Source organism: Gigantopelta aegis, chromosome 13, assembly GCF_016097555.1.
Source record: "Gigantopelta aegis isolate Gae_Host chromosome 13, Gae_host_genome, whole genome shotgun sequence".
Taxonomy (NCBI): Eukaryota; Metazoa; Mollusca; class Gastropoda; order Neomphalida; family Peltospiridae; genus Gigantopelta; species Gigantopelta aegis.
This window is the reverse complement of record NC_054711.1, coordinates 12,508,986-12,523,985: the sequence shown is the minus strand read 5'-3', so window position 1 is coordinate 12,523,985 and position 15,000 is coordinate 12,508,986. Positions and strand designations below refer to the sequence as shown.

At 37.1% G+C, this 15,000-nt stretch overlaps 1 protein-coding gene across 1 annotated transcript in view; it reads left to right on the top strand.

Moving 5' to 3' along the window:
* Positions 1-13,282, top strand: part of LOC121387130 (multiple epidermal growth factor-like domains protein 10) — a 40,495-nt gene extending 27,213 nt beyond the window's left edge. The window contains exons 7-9 of the mRNA XM_041518154.1: positions 6,073-6,219; positions 12,374-12,517; positions 13,118-13,282. Coding sequence (XP_041374088.1) covers positions 6,073-6,219; positions 12,374-12,517; positions 13,118-13,272 — 446 coding nt within the window. The 3' untranslated portion in view covers positions 13,273-13,282. The remainder of the gene's footprint in view (positions 1-6,072; positions 6,220-12,373; positions 12,518-13,117) is intronic.
* The last annotated feature ends 1,718 nt before the right edge of the window (positions 13,283-15,000 follow it).

Here is a 15,000-nt window from a genome sequence, read left to right as displayed (position 1 = left end):
GCAGCAAGAAATAAAATGGTGCGTAGATGCTGAGTAGTCTATGTCTGTGTGTGTGTGTATGTGTGTGTGTGTGTGTGTGTGTGTGTATGTCATTGTGTGTGTGTGTATGTGTATGTATGTATGTATATATATATATATATATATGTGTGTGTGTGTGTGTGTGTGTGTGTGTGTTTGTGTGTGTGTGTGATATGGTGGATTATACAAAAGTAAGTTGATCAGCTTGTCAGCATCAAAGGAAGGGTACTTTCATTTCACCACGTTATTCAAATCAATTTATGCTTCAATACATCACAACATAAACCAATTATGTTTTATGTCCATGTCCACAACAAGCCAAAACCATGTTTTCAACACTGCCTTGTCTCTGGGCAATTCCATGGTAACATACGTGACATGTCTATCAGCCTCTACTGAATAACTGTGATATATCAGGGTGTTCTTGTGTGCTTTATGATAACGTATACTTGCTAACCTTTTTACATTAGACTATGGTAAGTGGTTGAGTAAGAAAGTTACAAAAGGGTCGGTAACACATGTGAAGTGTCATGGATTTTCATTAAAAGAAACTCTATGAAATGATCACAGATAACAAATTGTTATCAAAGTAGATGATCTACAATAATAAATAAAATAAAATAAATGATAGTTATTTGTAGTCTCCCTGGAATCTAAGTCTGAGTTGGTTGTAACACACGTGACAGAAAGTAACACACGCCACACTGTCCGAAAATGTCATCAGAACCACTGAAAAAACAAACATTTAAAGCAATCTCAAACTACATTTGTGTCCTTAAAACAATGCTTTCAAGGAATTCCAGAGATTGCTACACAATTCTAAAATGTTAATAAATGTTTTGCAAATATTCTGACTAACATCATCTAAACATGACCACAACCCATACGTGCATTTTTCAAGCAACGAAAAGTTAAAGGTTGCTTTGTTTAGTGACACAACCAGAGCACAATGATTTATTAGATCCCTACCGAACACTGCCTGTCCTTCTGTCCGTTTGTCCATCCCACATATAGTTTTTCAGATCGTTGTTGTTGTTTGTTTTTTATCACAATGCCTATCACTATTGAGCTGAAATGTTAATATAGGTATATCACATACTATTATATATCGTTTGACTTTCATGACGATTTACCTAGTTGACAGAGTTATGACTATTGAACTTAGGAAATTTGTTTTCCGAACTTTGTTTTACAATGCCTCGAGATATTGAGCTATTTTACGCGGGGGGGGGGGGGGGGGGGGGGTTGTGTTTTTTGTTTGTTTGTTTTTTGTTTGTTTTTTGTATATACCTTTATTGTGTTCTGTTACAAATCAAGTTTGAGTTTCATGACAATTTACCCAATTTTCACAGAGTTATGGCCCTTTCGAACTTAGGAGATATGAACATTTGCTTTCCAGATTTTGTTTTTCAAAGTTGTATCAAAAATAACACAAATAATGGAAAATGATGTTTTAGAGTAAACATATCATGAGAAAAATAGTTTTTGTCTGCCATTGTGGTATGTAAAACGCAAAATAATATTATAGGTATAGATTTAGTTTTTTGGCAGTTCCTGGAAAGCAAACATCTGCATGAGAGAAAGTTTGTTTTGTTTAACACTAACACCGCTAGAGCACATTGATTTATTAATCATCAGCTATTGGATGTCAAACATTTGGTAATTTTTACATATAGTCTTAGAGAGGAAACCCGCTAACTTTTTCCATTTGTAGCAAGGGATCTTTTATATGCACAATTTAATAGACATGATAGCACATACAATTGTCTTTAATATACCAGTCGAGGTACACTGGCTGGATCGAGACATAGCCCACTGGGCCCACCGACGAGGATCGATCCCAAACCAATGGCGCATAAAGCAAGCGCTTTCCTACTGGGCTACGTCCCGCCACCCTCATGCATGAGTAAGAATATATTCTATGTCGCTGAATTGCATGAAGAATCCTATTGTAGGCCTACATTCAAAATTGGAGGTAGGATAACTACCATACAACTGTTCAGAACATTTCTCCAGAATTGCTAATTCTATTTCATAAATGACTTGGTCACAAGGCATAACGATTTTGCTTTTCTCATCTTTCTTTGATTGTTACCCAATGAATTTGTCACAACTCCAGGATCAGTAGGGAATTTGAGGAACATTGGCTCAAATGTGTAACCTGGAAAAGTCCCCCCCCCCCCCCCCCCCCTCCATATTTTATGTTTTTGTTGAAACCTATGTTCTTGTCTTCCTAAACATTAAGTTGAATTACAAATTCAATTCTAAAAATTTGGTCAGGCGCATATGTCGCACATAAAATAGTTTGATAGTTCACCGTGCTTTCTTATACATAATTTAATTATATTAAATCACTCTGGATAATTGCCCATCAATGTTATATTTTAATAGTTTAGACCAAAGTTCTATTCTGCAAATGTTATCAAAAGCTTTTTTTTTTAGATCGATGAAAGCACAGAATATGTTTTCTTTTTTGTTAACTGTTCAATAGCATTGAGAAAAAAGACGTGATCATTAGTGGAATAACCGTTTCTGAAACCAGCTTGGGCTTCTAATAATATGTGAATGCTCTCGACATATCCAGTTAGTCTATTGGTAAGGACGTTCGTGAATGCCTTATCAGGGCCGTAGCTAGGACTTTTTTTATGGGGGGGGGGGGAGGGGGACTGAGGAGTTAATAGTCTTAAACGGTTAAGAAGAGAATTTTCTTTAAGTTTCTATAATCCCCCCCCCCCCCCTCCGCTAGCTACGGCCCTGCTTTTTAACACACGTTAATAAGGTGTTGGCCTACAGTTCTCAGCACTTCTCGTAGCTTCGTGGGTTTATATATATATATATATATATATATATTGTTGTAATAATTCCAACCATGCATTCTTCTGAAACGATCCACTGTCCAAATTAAATTAAATGATCCTACAAGACGTTTTCAACTGTAGTTTTGATGTATTAATTTATGACTTCATCGTGGCCTGGTGTCTTATTATTTTTAAGACATTTTACGTATTTGAGAATTCCATCACCAGATAAAGGCATATTTAAAATGCTGTTTGCATCAACTGTTTCAGCAATCTCATTTACATCACACAAGTTATCATTGTTGACATTATCATATCTGTAGTTAATCTCTTTAAAATAAAAAATAAAACTTTCTAACGGAGGACCTTTGCTAGGTATGGTTTGTTTTTTATTAATGATTTTAAAGATACCGGTGCTTGTAGGGTCAGTTTGTATAATTTTAGAAAGATCATTTTCTAATTTCTTTTGATGCCAACTGCTATAATTTCTTATTGTATTTGTGTATTGTCTACTAGAAGATTTTAAAGCGTGTAGGCTGTCTGTGTTGTTTTGTTGTTGGTGATTACTTCTGGCCTTATGAAACGTATTCCTTGCAGTTACACAATCTTTTTTAAATCACGGCTTGGAAATAGTCTTAACACATTTTCACCGATGACTATTATTTGGTGTTTCAAAACCAAACACTGCACAGGCCGTTTCGACGAAGAGCTTGTTTATTGCTTGATAACACAACCCAAATTACATGCCGCGCAATTGAAAGTTTACTGTATGTCACGTGGACTTAATGCAAGCTAACATTATTCTTGACTTGAGATTCCACACAATCTGTCACATGCTGGGCTGTAAGAACTGATTATAAAATAGCTTGGTCTGGCATGGTGAATGGAGTAGTTTGTGTTGCAAGTGCCAGTAGCCAGAACAACTTAGATATTTCTTCATCTAATTACATCATGATCTATTATCATTAGCAGACCAAACTTTTACCGCTACTATCTGAAAACTAAATATTTAGCAAATGTTAAGTTTGCGATATTTAGGTGCATTCCAACGTTTTCAGTGCAGTTTTCTTCTCTCTGTGTGTGGTTTTTTTTTTCTCTCTCTCTCTCTCTCTCTCTCTCGCTCTCTCTCTCTCTCTCTCTCTCTCTCTCTCTCTCTCTCTCTCTCTCTCTCTCTCTCTCTCTCTCTCTCTCTCTCTCTCTCTCTCTCTCTCTCTCTCTCTCTCTCTCTCTCTGTGTGTGTGTGTGTGTGTGTGTGTGTGTGTGTATTATGTATCATAAATACACAAAATATTTTTTGTAAAATGTTTCAATTATAAGCTATGCAATTTCAAAAAGTGCGACTTCGTGGGTTTGGAGGAGTATTATTATTATTATTATTATTATTATTATTACTTATACATTTCAGAATGTTCCTTTGATGTATATGGACAAGGGTGTAAAAGTGCCTGTGCAAACAGACATTGTCATGGTAACCGAGATTGTGATCACGTGACTGGGGAGTGTGTCGGTGGCTGTGATAGAGGATATCATTCACTCGACTGTACAATACGTAGGTGTTCTATTTTCTATAAAATAAATTAGTTGCCTTTAGACATTTTTCGGCATTTATCTTCGAATGTGTTAAAAAATAAATACCTGTTTGTAACATGTCGATGTTCTGATATGTTTTTAAACTTACTGATTTAAAAATATATATATAGTGAACAAACTGACAAGAATCAGTAGGTGCCAAATGTAATGCTTCAAAGTCGAATGTGCTTTTTAGTAGGGTTTTGTTTACAAATCAAGAAAATATCCACCGTGTGAAAGATGCTTTTGTGTATCACGGGTCAACTTTTACTGAAACATTGTTTAGAAGAGCCTGTGTTCAGACTTTGTTAAAATAATATTACATTGTCAAACAATTACCCCTACGTCTATTGACCTTTAATTGAGTTTTTGGGGTATATATTTGTAGGTCACTATTGTTTTATCACTACAACCATTTCGTTGTTGAAAGTTTGTTTTATTTAACGACGCCACTAGAGCACGTTTCGTTGTTGATGTTTCAAGCAGTTGTATCTCTGGTGGTAGTGGGCGGGATGTAGCCCAGTGGCAAAGCGTTCCCTTGGTGTGCGGTCAGTCTAGGATCGATTCCCGTCGGTGGATCCATTGGACTATCTCTCAGTGCTCCACAACTGGTGTAACAAATGCCGTGGTATGTACTATCCTGTCTGTGGGATGGTGCATATAAAATATCCCTTGCTGCTAATCGAAAAGAGTAGCTCATGAAGTAGCGACAGCGGGTTTCCTCTCTCAATATGTGTCGTCCGTAACCATATGTCCGACGCCATATAACCATCAATAGAATTGTTGAGTGCGTCATTAATAAAAACATTTCCTTCCTTCGTTTCACTGTACAGAATGTAATAACCTACACTATTTCCTTGCAGTTTGTTATGATATGTGCATAGCAGCAAATAAATCATGTGGTAAATTTTCAATTTATTATGGAGACCACAATTAATATTTCCAAAGAATTTGTTAATTTTGTTGATATTTTCGAGGTTTTACATGTATATGTTATATTTTGGAGGCACTCCTCTTAACCTCAAACCCATGAAAATAAAACCCACGAAGCTTTCTGGTCATACCGTACTTTATTGCTGCATCGTATACATTTCAGCCTGTCAGAATACCTACGGTTTTAACTGTAACACGTCGTGTGATGACAGACACTGTCTTGGTAGTAAGGACTGTGACGTGTTTTATGGAAGATGTACAGAAGGTTGTCAAGCTGGCTGGGAGTTATCTGACTGCACAACTCGTAATTATTGCTCCTGTTTTTATTATTATAACGTTTTTATTATTGTTGCTGTTATGGTTCTAGTTATTGTTGTTGTTGTCGTCGTTATTATTATTATTTTTATTATTATTATGATTATTATGATTATTATCCCTCGAAGCCATTGTTATACTTATTATTAGGCATTGAATCCAAGCTGCTGAGTCCTATTGCTATTTATTAGAGTTAATCTTATTGTTTATTATACCAGGTAAACTAGTTTGTTGTATATATCTATTTGCATATTGTTTTAAAACAGCATTTCCCTTTTCAAATATCAGGTGTGAGCCAGCTATAGACTGTTTTTGTTATTTTTATTGTTATTATTGCTATTACTTTTGTTGTTGATATTGTTGTTATCATTATTATTATTATTATTATTACTATTATTATCGTTACTGCTGTTGTTGTTATAGTTTTTTACGTTTACAGAATGTCAAGGTGGTACATTTGGACCCGGATGTCACTCAAAGTGTAGTGGACGATACTGTAAAGGAGACAGCTCATTTTGTGATGTTCAGAATGGAACATGCCAACATGGCTGTCAGCCGGGATGGAAGAGTCCAAGTTGTGACATACGTGAGTATTTAAACAATATTAATTGTTTTATATATTAACTTTCAGATATATACGTGTTTCATGTTTAATGGATTACTGTACATTCTAACAAAGGCAGTTAATTTGTAAAACCACAACACGCAACTACCGCGCTCCCCTTATTGATTAAGTTAAGCGTTCCAGTCTTGGTTGGGATTTTTTCGCCGATCTCCGATGTTTGCAGGAAACTGTCGACAGTTGATGAGCTAGACCCGTGACGTCATTGATGAGAGGAAAACGGAAGAAACTACCAAGCAGCATGGACGAATTTAGCGATTCCCATTGGTTGTTAGAAGGCATTATAGCCGAGTCACAATGACCCTATTATTACCTGTAGTTCCAAATCTAATAGTGACAGTGACGACGACGACATTGTCAATGATAATGACAGTGACAGTATCAGTATCCTCTGTTCATCAGATGAAGAGGATAGCATCGAGTCTCCCACTCAGTTCTAAATATTACATTATATACACATAAAAGACGAATATTATAAAATTAATGGTAAGAGATTGCCTTGCACATGCAGAGAATACTTATTTATTCACACGTAGTTATGCACACATGATGATGTGTTTTATATAATAGGTCAAGCCTGACATTCATTATATTTTGTATGAATAGCATTTGGGCTTGCATCAAACAACTTCATATATTTGTTATCAAACACCGCATTATGTGTAGGATGTTTCAGTAATGATTAAATCTTGGTAGCGTACTGCAGAGAAAGCTTTGCACGTCTAGCATCCAAACAAAGTTCGCGTGCATCAACGTACAAGCTCTCTACAGTAGAAGTTCTAAATGCACCAAGACAAAGTCTAAGTCAGGATCTAGGATTTAGCATCTGCACGTAAGACTTGCATGCCAACCCATACACAATGCATCCGCAATCCAGTTTTGACTTCACAAGAGATTGATACAAATGGGGCATAACCTTTCTGTCTGCTCCCTATTCTGTATTACCAATACCTTTTAAAATATTGAGAGCTTTTAAACCCTTCTTTTTAACATATTTAAGATGGTGCACAAATGATAGCTTCCTGTCAAATATAATCCTCCACAACCGGAATTCGATTTTTGTCCAGAAACAACTGTGGATCTAAGTGGAGACCTCTTTTCTGGTAGATATCCATACAAACCGTTTTTGCCTTTGAAAATCTAAAGCCATTGACAGTTGCCCATTGATGAAGTTTATTCAAACAAAGCTGTAACTTATATTCAATGATACTCATATTGGACGATCTATTGCAAATCTCAAAATCATAGACATATAATGAGCAATCCACACCAGGTGTTAAACACTGGGTAATGCTGTTAATCTTCACAGAAAATAGAGTTACAGACAGGATACTACTTTGAGGCACACCCATCCCCACCCGAACTTTAAAAGATCTATCTTTCAAAAATTGAGAAATAAAGACAGGAAGTCGACCTCTAAGGCCCATGCTATGGTGGTTATTTAAAATCCCATACTTCCACATGGTATCGTGAGCTTTCTCCAAATCAAAAAACACCCATACCAAGTGCTAATTATGAATGAAAGCTTCCCTACAAAACGTTTCAAATCTAACAATATGATCAACCGTGCTACGTTTAGATCTGAACCCACATTGCACGTTAGTAAGCAATTTAAGGGATTCAAGATACCAGACAAGTCTACGATTAATCATTCTTTCTATGGTTTCACAAATGCAACTTGTCAAAGCGATAGGGCGATAACTAGTAGGATGTATTGGTTCCTTACAAGGCTTGGGAATAGGAATAATAATTGCCGTCCTCCAATCAGAAGGAAAGTCACCAGAAATCCAGATGTTATTAAAAACATTCAAAAGAACCATCAAAGATGATTCCGGTACATGTTTCAATAACCGATAATGAATTTCATCTGGTCCTACATGAGTATCATGGGCTCTACAAAGAGCATCCTGCAATTGCTCCAGAGAGAAATACCTGTTGTATACTTCAGCATTTTCAGATGAAAAATTAATGGATTGTTTTTCAGCTTTAGTTCTGACAAATGTATAAGCCTCTGTACTGAAAGCAGAAGATGAAATATGAGAAATGCTACCAGCCAATGCATTGGCAATGTCACGATGAGACGTAACGTCCGTATCGTTGATAGACAAATGATGAACTGTATTACTGGATTCTTTACCTTTGATTTTACGGATCCTATTCAAGACAGATTTCACTGATGTTTGTGAATTCAACTTAGAGACAAATGTTCTCCAAGATGATTTCTTACACTGTCTAATCCCTCTGCGAGCCTTAGTCTTAGCAATACGAAATGTATACAGGTTATCCCCAGTAGGTTCACGTTTGGACCTCTCAAGGAGTGTTTCACTCTTTAAATGCATCCTTGCGTATATCATTAAACCATGGTTTATTGAAACGTTTTGGCACTGCCGAAGTCTTAGGAATAATTCCATCTGCAATGTCTTTCAAGATGGAAGTGAACAAAAAGAAGGGATCATCAACATCAGCAATGACAAATTGTTGCAGTCGAGTGCTGCACAGATGCTGAAACTGACCCCAATTTGCATTCCCCAACTTCCACCTTTGAACAATTTCAAGCGATGGAGGTCCATCATTCTCCAAAATAATGGGAAAGTGGTCACTGCCACAAGGGTCTGAACCAACTTTCCAGGAGAAATTGAAAAAAAAAGCGAAGGACTACAAAGGGTTAAGTTTATAGAAGTGAAAGAATCACTAGCGGAATGAAAATATGTATGACTTTTATCATTAACTAAAAGTCATTTTTGAGAATTAAGTCTTCTAATTGTTTACCTCTAATATTGATATCCTCGCATTCCCATTAAAATCTTCCATAATAATAAAGGGCCAATAAGATCTTGAAGGTCCCTAGGATTGAAATTAAAATGATTACGAGGTGGCAAGTAAACTGAACATAAAGTAAGAGTCTTATGAGCCGTGACTTTTACAGCCACGGCTTGTAAATGGGTTTTTAATGTGACAATACTCTGAGGGATGTTTTCATTAGCAAATATGGAAACACCCCCAGATGCTCTATTTTCAGGGTTTTTTTAAATTTATGATAGAGGTTAAATCCTCTCATGGTAATATGAAAGTTTCCTAAAAACATACTGCAAGAGGATTATGTGTGTTAAATAAAATACTTAATTCATCAAAATTGGGCCTCAGCCCACGACATTTCCACTTAGGAATTTATTTGCCATTGGGTGGAAGTACGGATATAATCTGAATAATCAGGTGATTGAATTTCCATCTCATCACCTAAACAATCTAACGCTTCATTGATTGCTAACGGGGATTGGCCATTGTTAAGACTGTTTTTAATCTTCCGGAACAGGGTTCCTTCTGATGCGTCCTTGCCCTTCACAGGTCTACTGGAGTCAGACTGCCGAGCAGCAGACCCTTTTGGCGGATTCATAGAATCCGGAGACACCTGAGATGCTTTGCTAACTTGTTTTTGTACAACCTTTACTGCTTGTTTTTGAGCCTTCTGAATACCCGAGATCTTTTTTAAAGTGATTGGTATCATTTGGCCAGGTCAAATCTGTCTGAACCGAGAGAGTTGCTGTCGAGACTTCAACTGCAGCAGCATAGGACTTCCCAGCTACAACAGATGTTGCAGTCTCAACTAACTTCCTGGCCTCGGTAAAAGATAGATGCTTTTCAGTTTTATTCTGCTGCACCTATTTTTCTACTTTCTATTTTTGACATTCCCGAGTGTATGCAAAATGCGTACCCTTGCAGTTGGTATAAGCCATGTCAGCCTGACATGTCTTGCTGTCGTCATCAAATTGACCACAGTGGGCACACGTCAGCCTGTCATGGCATGTATTTGAACCATGTCCATATGTTTGGCACTTAAACCACCGCAAAGGATTGGGAATAAAAAGTGAAACAGACATCTTCAAGTACCCAGCCTTAATATACTTTGGAAGAACAGGCGTATTAAATGTCAGAATTAAAGTATTCGTCAGAACTAACTCATCATTTCGACGAACCTCTATCCGCTTGACTGAAGAAAGGCCTTGTGAAGAGAGCTTTTCACAAATCTCATCTTCACTGACACCTTGCAGATATCTTGTTCTAATGACACACTTTGATGAATTCAGGAATGAATGTGCACTGACCTTGATTTTAATATTGCACAACATCATTGATTTCTAAAGGCATTTTGAATGACTCTCTGCAGAGCATTCCACCAGCAATGAACCATTTCGAAGCCTTTTAAAAACATTTAGGTTCACTGGCCAAGCCTTCGAGGCCCTTTTGTACAGCAAAAGGTGACCATTTTTGCAAGGCTCCCTCATCTGATACATTTACCATAGTTTGACAACCGATAGCCGGTGTATTTTTCATGCTGGGGTGTCGTTGAACATTCGTTCATTCATTCATTCATTCCCTCATCTGAAGATTCAATGACAAGGAACCTTGGCCAAGCTAGAGAAGAAACCACTTTTGATTTCTTCAAGGTCGATGTAATCCTGGACTCTTCATCAGATGAAGAAGAGTCCGAAACTTCGATGTAGACCCTTTTCAGGGTCCCATCTGAAATTATAGTGTTTTTTTAATGATCCTTAATTAAGGTCATGTGATTCACCACCATGCCCCCACCCACCATGGATTCCAACAAGGGAACACGAAGCTGCGGATACATGGTTGATATACTTGGGCAATAAACACACAATAAGTCTCCCAATTTACTGTAGCCACCACCCCTAGAACAACAAATACAAATGGTAAATCAAACAATGTTTGTTCGTGAATATATAAACAAAACAAAGATTGTTTGCTCTCGAGCTTGGCGTGACTAGCCGATTGATCAGGTCTAGCTGAACTCCAGGCCAAAGTGGTGTGTTGCCAAGAAACATACCCGCACCTCAACTCAACCACCAGGATCCTATCATCCAGCAATGCGGGATGCACCGCACGGCCAACAAGGTGCCCCAAAAGGGGAGGTGTACTGTATTAGCCATTTTCATAGAGAATGTTTCACCCTTGCACCACGGTGAGGTTACAGTACTTGCAGGGGACACAGGGTGCGGGCTGCAAGCAACACGCCACCCGCGTCGAGTGTGTTCTTAGCTTTAGACATGAAATTTTGTTGCGATTTGCCCATTTGTGACACAGTTAAAGCCAGGTCAATTGTCACTTTGAATGGGGAGCCAAACGTCTGTCACAAAATAGAACTTATCCATGACCCTTGAACTTAGGAGATTGTGGGGCCCGATAGGGTGCATGTGTTACTTTAGCTCTTCTCTCAGAATGCTTCTTCACGGCTATCAACAGGAATCAAATATATCATTGCAGATTATTCACATTTTGTAATTTAAACTAAGTTTGCTATGGAAGAATTTTCTATAATACTATTTTACAACGCAACTACTTCTACGTCTATAGATATAGACACACATTCCAAATCAATAAACGAGTTATATTGCATATACATTTTAACATATTTTCTACTTGAAGAAATTGAAGATTAGTGTCAACATACACATTCAGTTATACAATCATTTATATCATAAAATATCTATTTCAAACATATTTGCTATTATTTTTGTCAACAAGGCTTAAGTGCTAGCTGTTGTGCAGCTGGATATTGTGTTAAACGCGTTATTTTGCAAGGATTCGTTATTTGTTCAAAGTTCTCACAAAACGACAAACATTATTGAGCTAATGCAACATATATCGCTATGACAAAACGCTACCACAAATACATGAAGGTTAATAGGACATACAGGGCCGTAGCTAGCGGGGGGGGGGGGGGGGGGGTAGGTCACCAAAAACAAATTCAATTTACAATGTACTGGTTATATTGATATTGACGTTTTAAGTATGTAACCTCCCAAAAATAGCTGCAAAATGTTATTTCAGAGCCTCTTGATTTCAAAATGTCCGGGGTGGGGGTGGTGGTGGCATCCATACTCGTTCGTTCCAAGAATTCATCTCCCCACACAAAATATCCTAGCTATGGCCCTGACATACAACTGTATATAAGAATGAATGAATGTAATATCAATGTTTAAGACACCCCCAACACTAACTTTTATTAATTTTAGCGAGTGCCTCTGTACTATGCGAGTATGCGTGTATATTGTATTGTATATATTTGTTTAGAAAATAATTATATAACATGTTTCAGATTGTGATACAGATCATTATGGCGTGAATTGTGAATCAGTATGTGCAGACCGACATTGCAAGGGAGAACAACTGTGTAATCATGAACTGGGATACTGCAACAGCGGGTGTCTGTCAGGGTGGACAGGACTTACATGTGTTGAAGGTAAGTGTGATGACAAACTAAAACAATCAGGCCTGTTACAAGGGGGATTCAGGATATGATCGAACATCATTTTGGCAATTTGTTTTTAATTGAAATTATTCACGAAAAATGTTAAACATAAAATATTCTGTTTAGTTAATTCCAAGCATGCACGGTAACGTTCATTATTTAAAGGAGAATGTGTATGTGTGTATGCACGGCAGACCAGGTGTGAGAGCTGAGGTAGCGGGCTCTACCTCCCAATAATTCTGAATGAAAATATTATTTGTAGTAATTCTTAAGGCAGAGATGAATTTTACTTGTAGAATGCAGGAAATTGCATTTCAGGACATCTAGTTTTCACAAATTGTACGGGGGAGCACATCCACAATCACAGTCAGACAGACACCCCCCCCCCACACCCCCTACCCCCACCCGCCACCCCCAATGCATACGTGCATCAGCAGCACCTGATGTGTATATATAAGTGCAACTGACATAGACAGATCAAAGAATTTGGATAATGGAAATGGCAGTGTACAATGATTTACAATTCACCCTCACTCACGCTCGTCAAAAGTACCAACGACATTTTATATTCGAACATATTCTTTCTTACAGCCCAAGTTGACACTGGCAACACTGACACCGGTAACAGTGATTCCACCAGTATCGCTTTTGCCGTTGTGGCGGGTATTCTGTTTGTACTGTTGGTCATAATGACGAGTCTTTTCATCTGGCAAGTAGATCTGATTTTATGTTTCTTTTCATATTGAATTTGTTTGCATTTTTTTGTGTGGGGCGGGACGAGCCCAGTGGTAAAACAATTGCCTGATTGCTTGATACATTGTCGATTTGGGATCGATCCCCGTCAGTGGACCCATTGAACCATTTCTCTTACCAGCCAGTGCACCACGATAAGTATATCAAAGGTCATAGTTGTACTATCCTGCCTATCGGATGGAGTATACAAAGGATCCCTTGCTACTAATAGAAAAACGTTGCAGCTTTCCTATCTAAGACTATATGTTAAAATGACCAAATGTGTGACATTCAATTGCCGATGATTATTAAATCAAACTGATCTAGTGGTTTCGTTGTTCTATCACATATGTGGTATGGTGTACATAAAATATCCCTTGCTACTAATGTTAAACGTAGCACGTTACAATATGTCAGAATTATCAAATGTCTGACATCTAGTAACTGATGATTAATTGATTTATATGATATAATGGTGTCGTTACGGAAAAGAAACTTTTATTTTGTTGTGGTTTTAATACTTCAGAAGCGTGTATAATATACAACGTGCATTATATATATTATTAGTTTAAATAGGCATATAGAAGCATAATGACCAAAACATCTTTATTCAATGTTCTTGTGAAAAGTAATGTCCACAACAAATTGCATCCAAATAATTGCATTTACTACTATTTATAAATTTATATTACTGCAAAATACAATAAGAGTGACTGACAGGCAAATGTGTGGTGTCACAGTTTCACGCTGAATTAAATCTCCATATTGATTTTCATGGATACGTGGTGAACATGTTCCATGTGCATTGTACTTTATGTTTTTCACCGAATATTCTTGTGGAAACCAATAGTTTTAATATTCTTGAGTTAATTATGCAAATATTATATGTGGTATCAAATTATTTGTAGTCTCTCATCATAAATATATGACGAATTAATGTGATATAACACTTCCAACAATGTACTTTAAATACTGAGGACAAGTGTAATCATAAGATATTATAATATATATATTATAGGCACATTAAAGCTCACAGAGTGATGTCAGACTTGTATCAGCAAGAAATGAGAAAATCAAACACGAACCCGTCAAATCAACCTACAGATCCAAGTGCTGTAGAATATGAAATCGTCGATAGACAAGGTGGCGGCCTTAGCAATCCCAGAATTCCCAGTTCTCAAGTCGACATGTCCCATTCAGCCAATTATGGCAATTCGCCGACGCCACGTGATCATACGGATGTCCAGCCAAGTCATTTTGACAGTGGGGGTGGCTATGCTAATGCAGGCGAAACAAATGAATACGAAAAGCTTGATTTATCCAACCCACCGCAGAATGACTATGATAGGATAACTGGTGTTTAGACAAATGGAAATGAACATTTGGTTGACGAACGTTGATACTTTTATCTTGTGATTTTCAACTGACATTGTCATTATGGAATTTGTTTCACAATGACTCAAGATACTGAGCTGCAAAAAAGATAATAATTTTGATTGAAACGTTTTAATGAAGGTCTCTGAAACTGTAAACAAATTAAAGATGCATATCACATTTTACTTGTTTGTCTTTGCTGTCGTGATATTAGATCACAATTCTCGAATACATTCTTATGCTTGGACTTCATATAACCAATTTGTAAATTTATTAAAGTAAAATAAAGAACAATTTTAGTAGATCTATCAAAATCTATTTATGTTGCAATGCAAAGATGTATTAACGTTTCTGGCACAGTTCTTTTT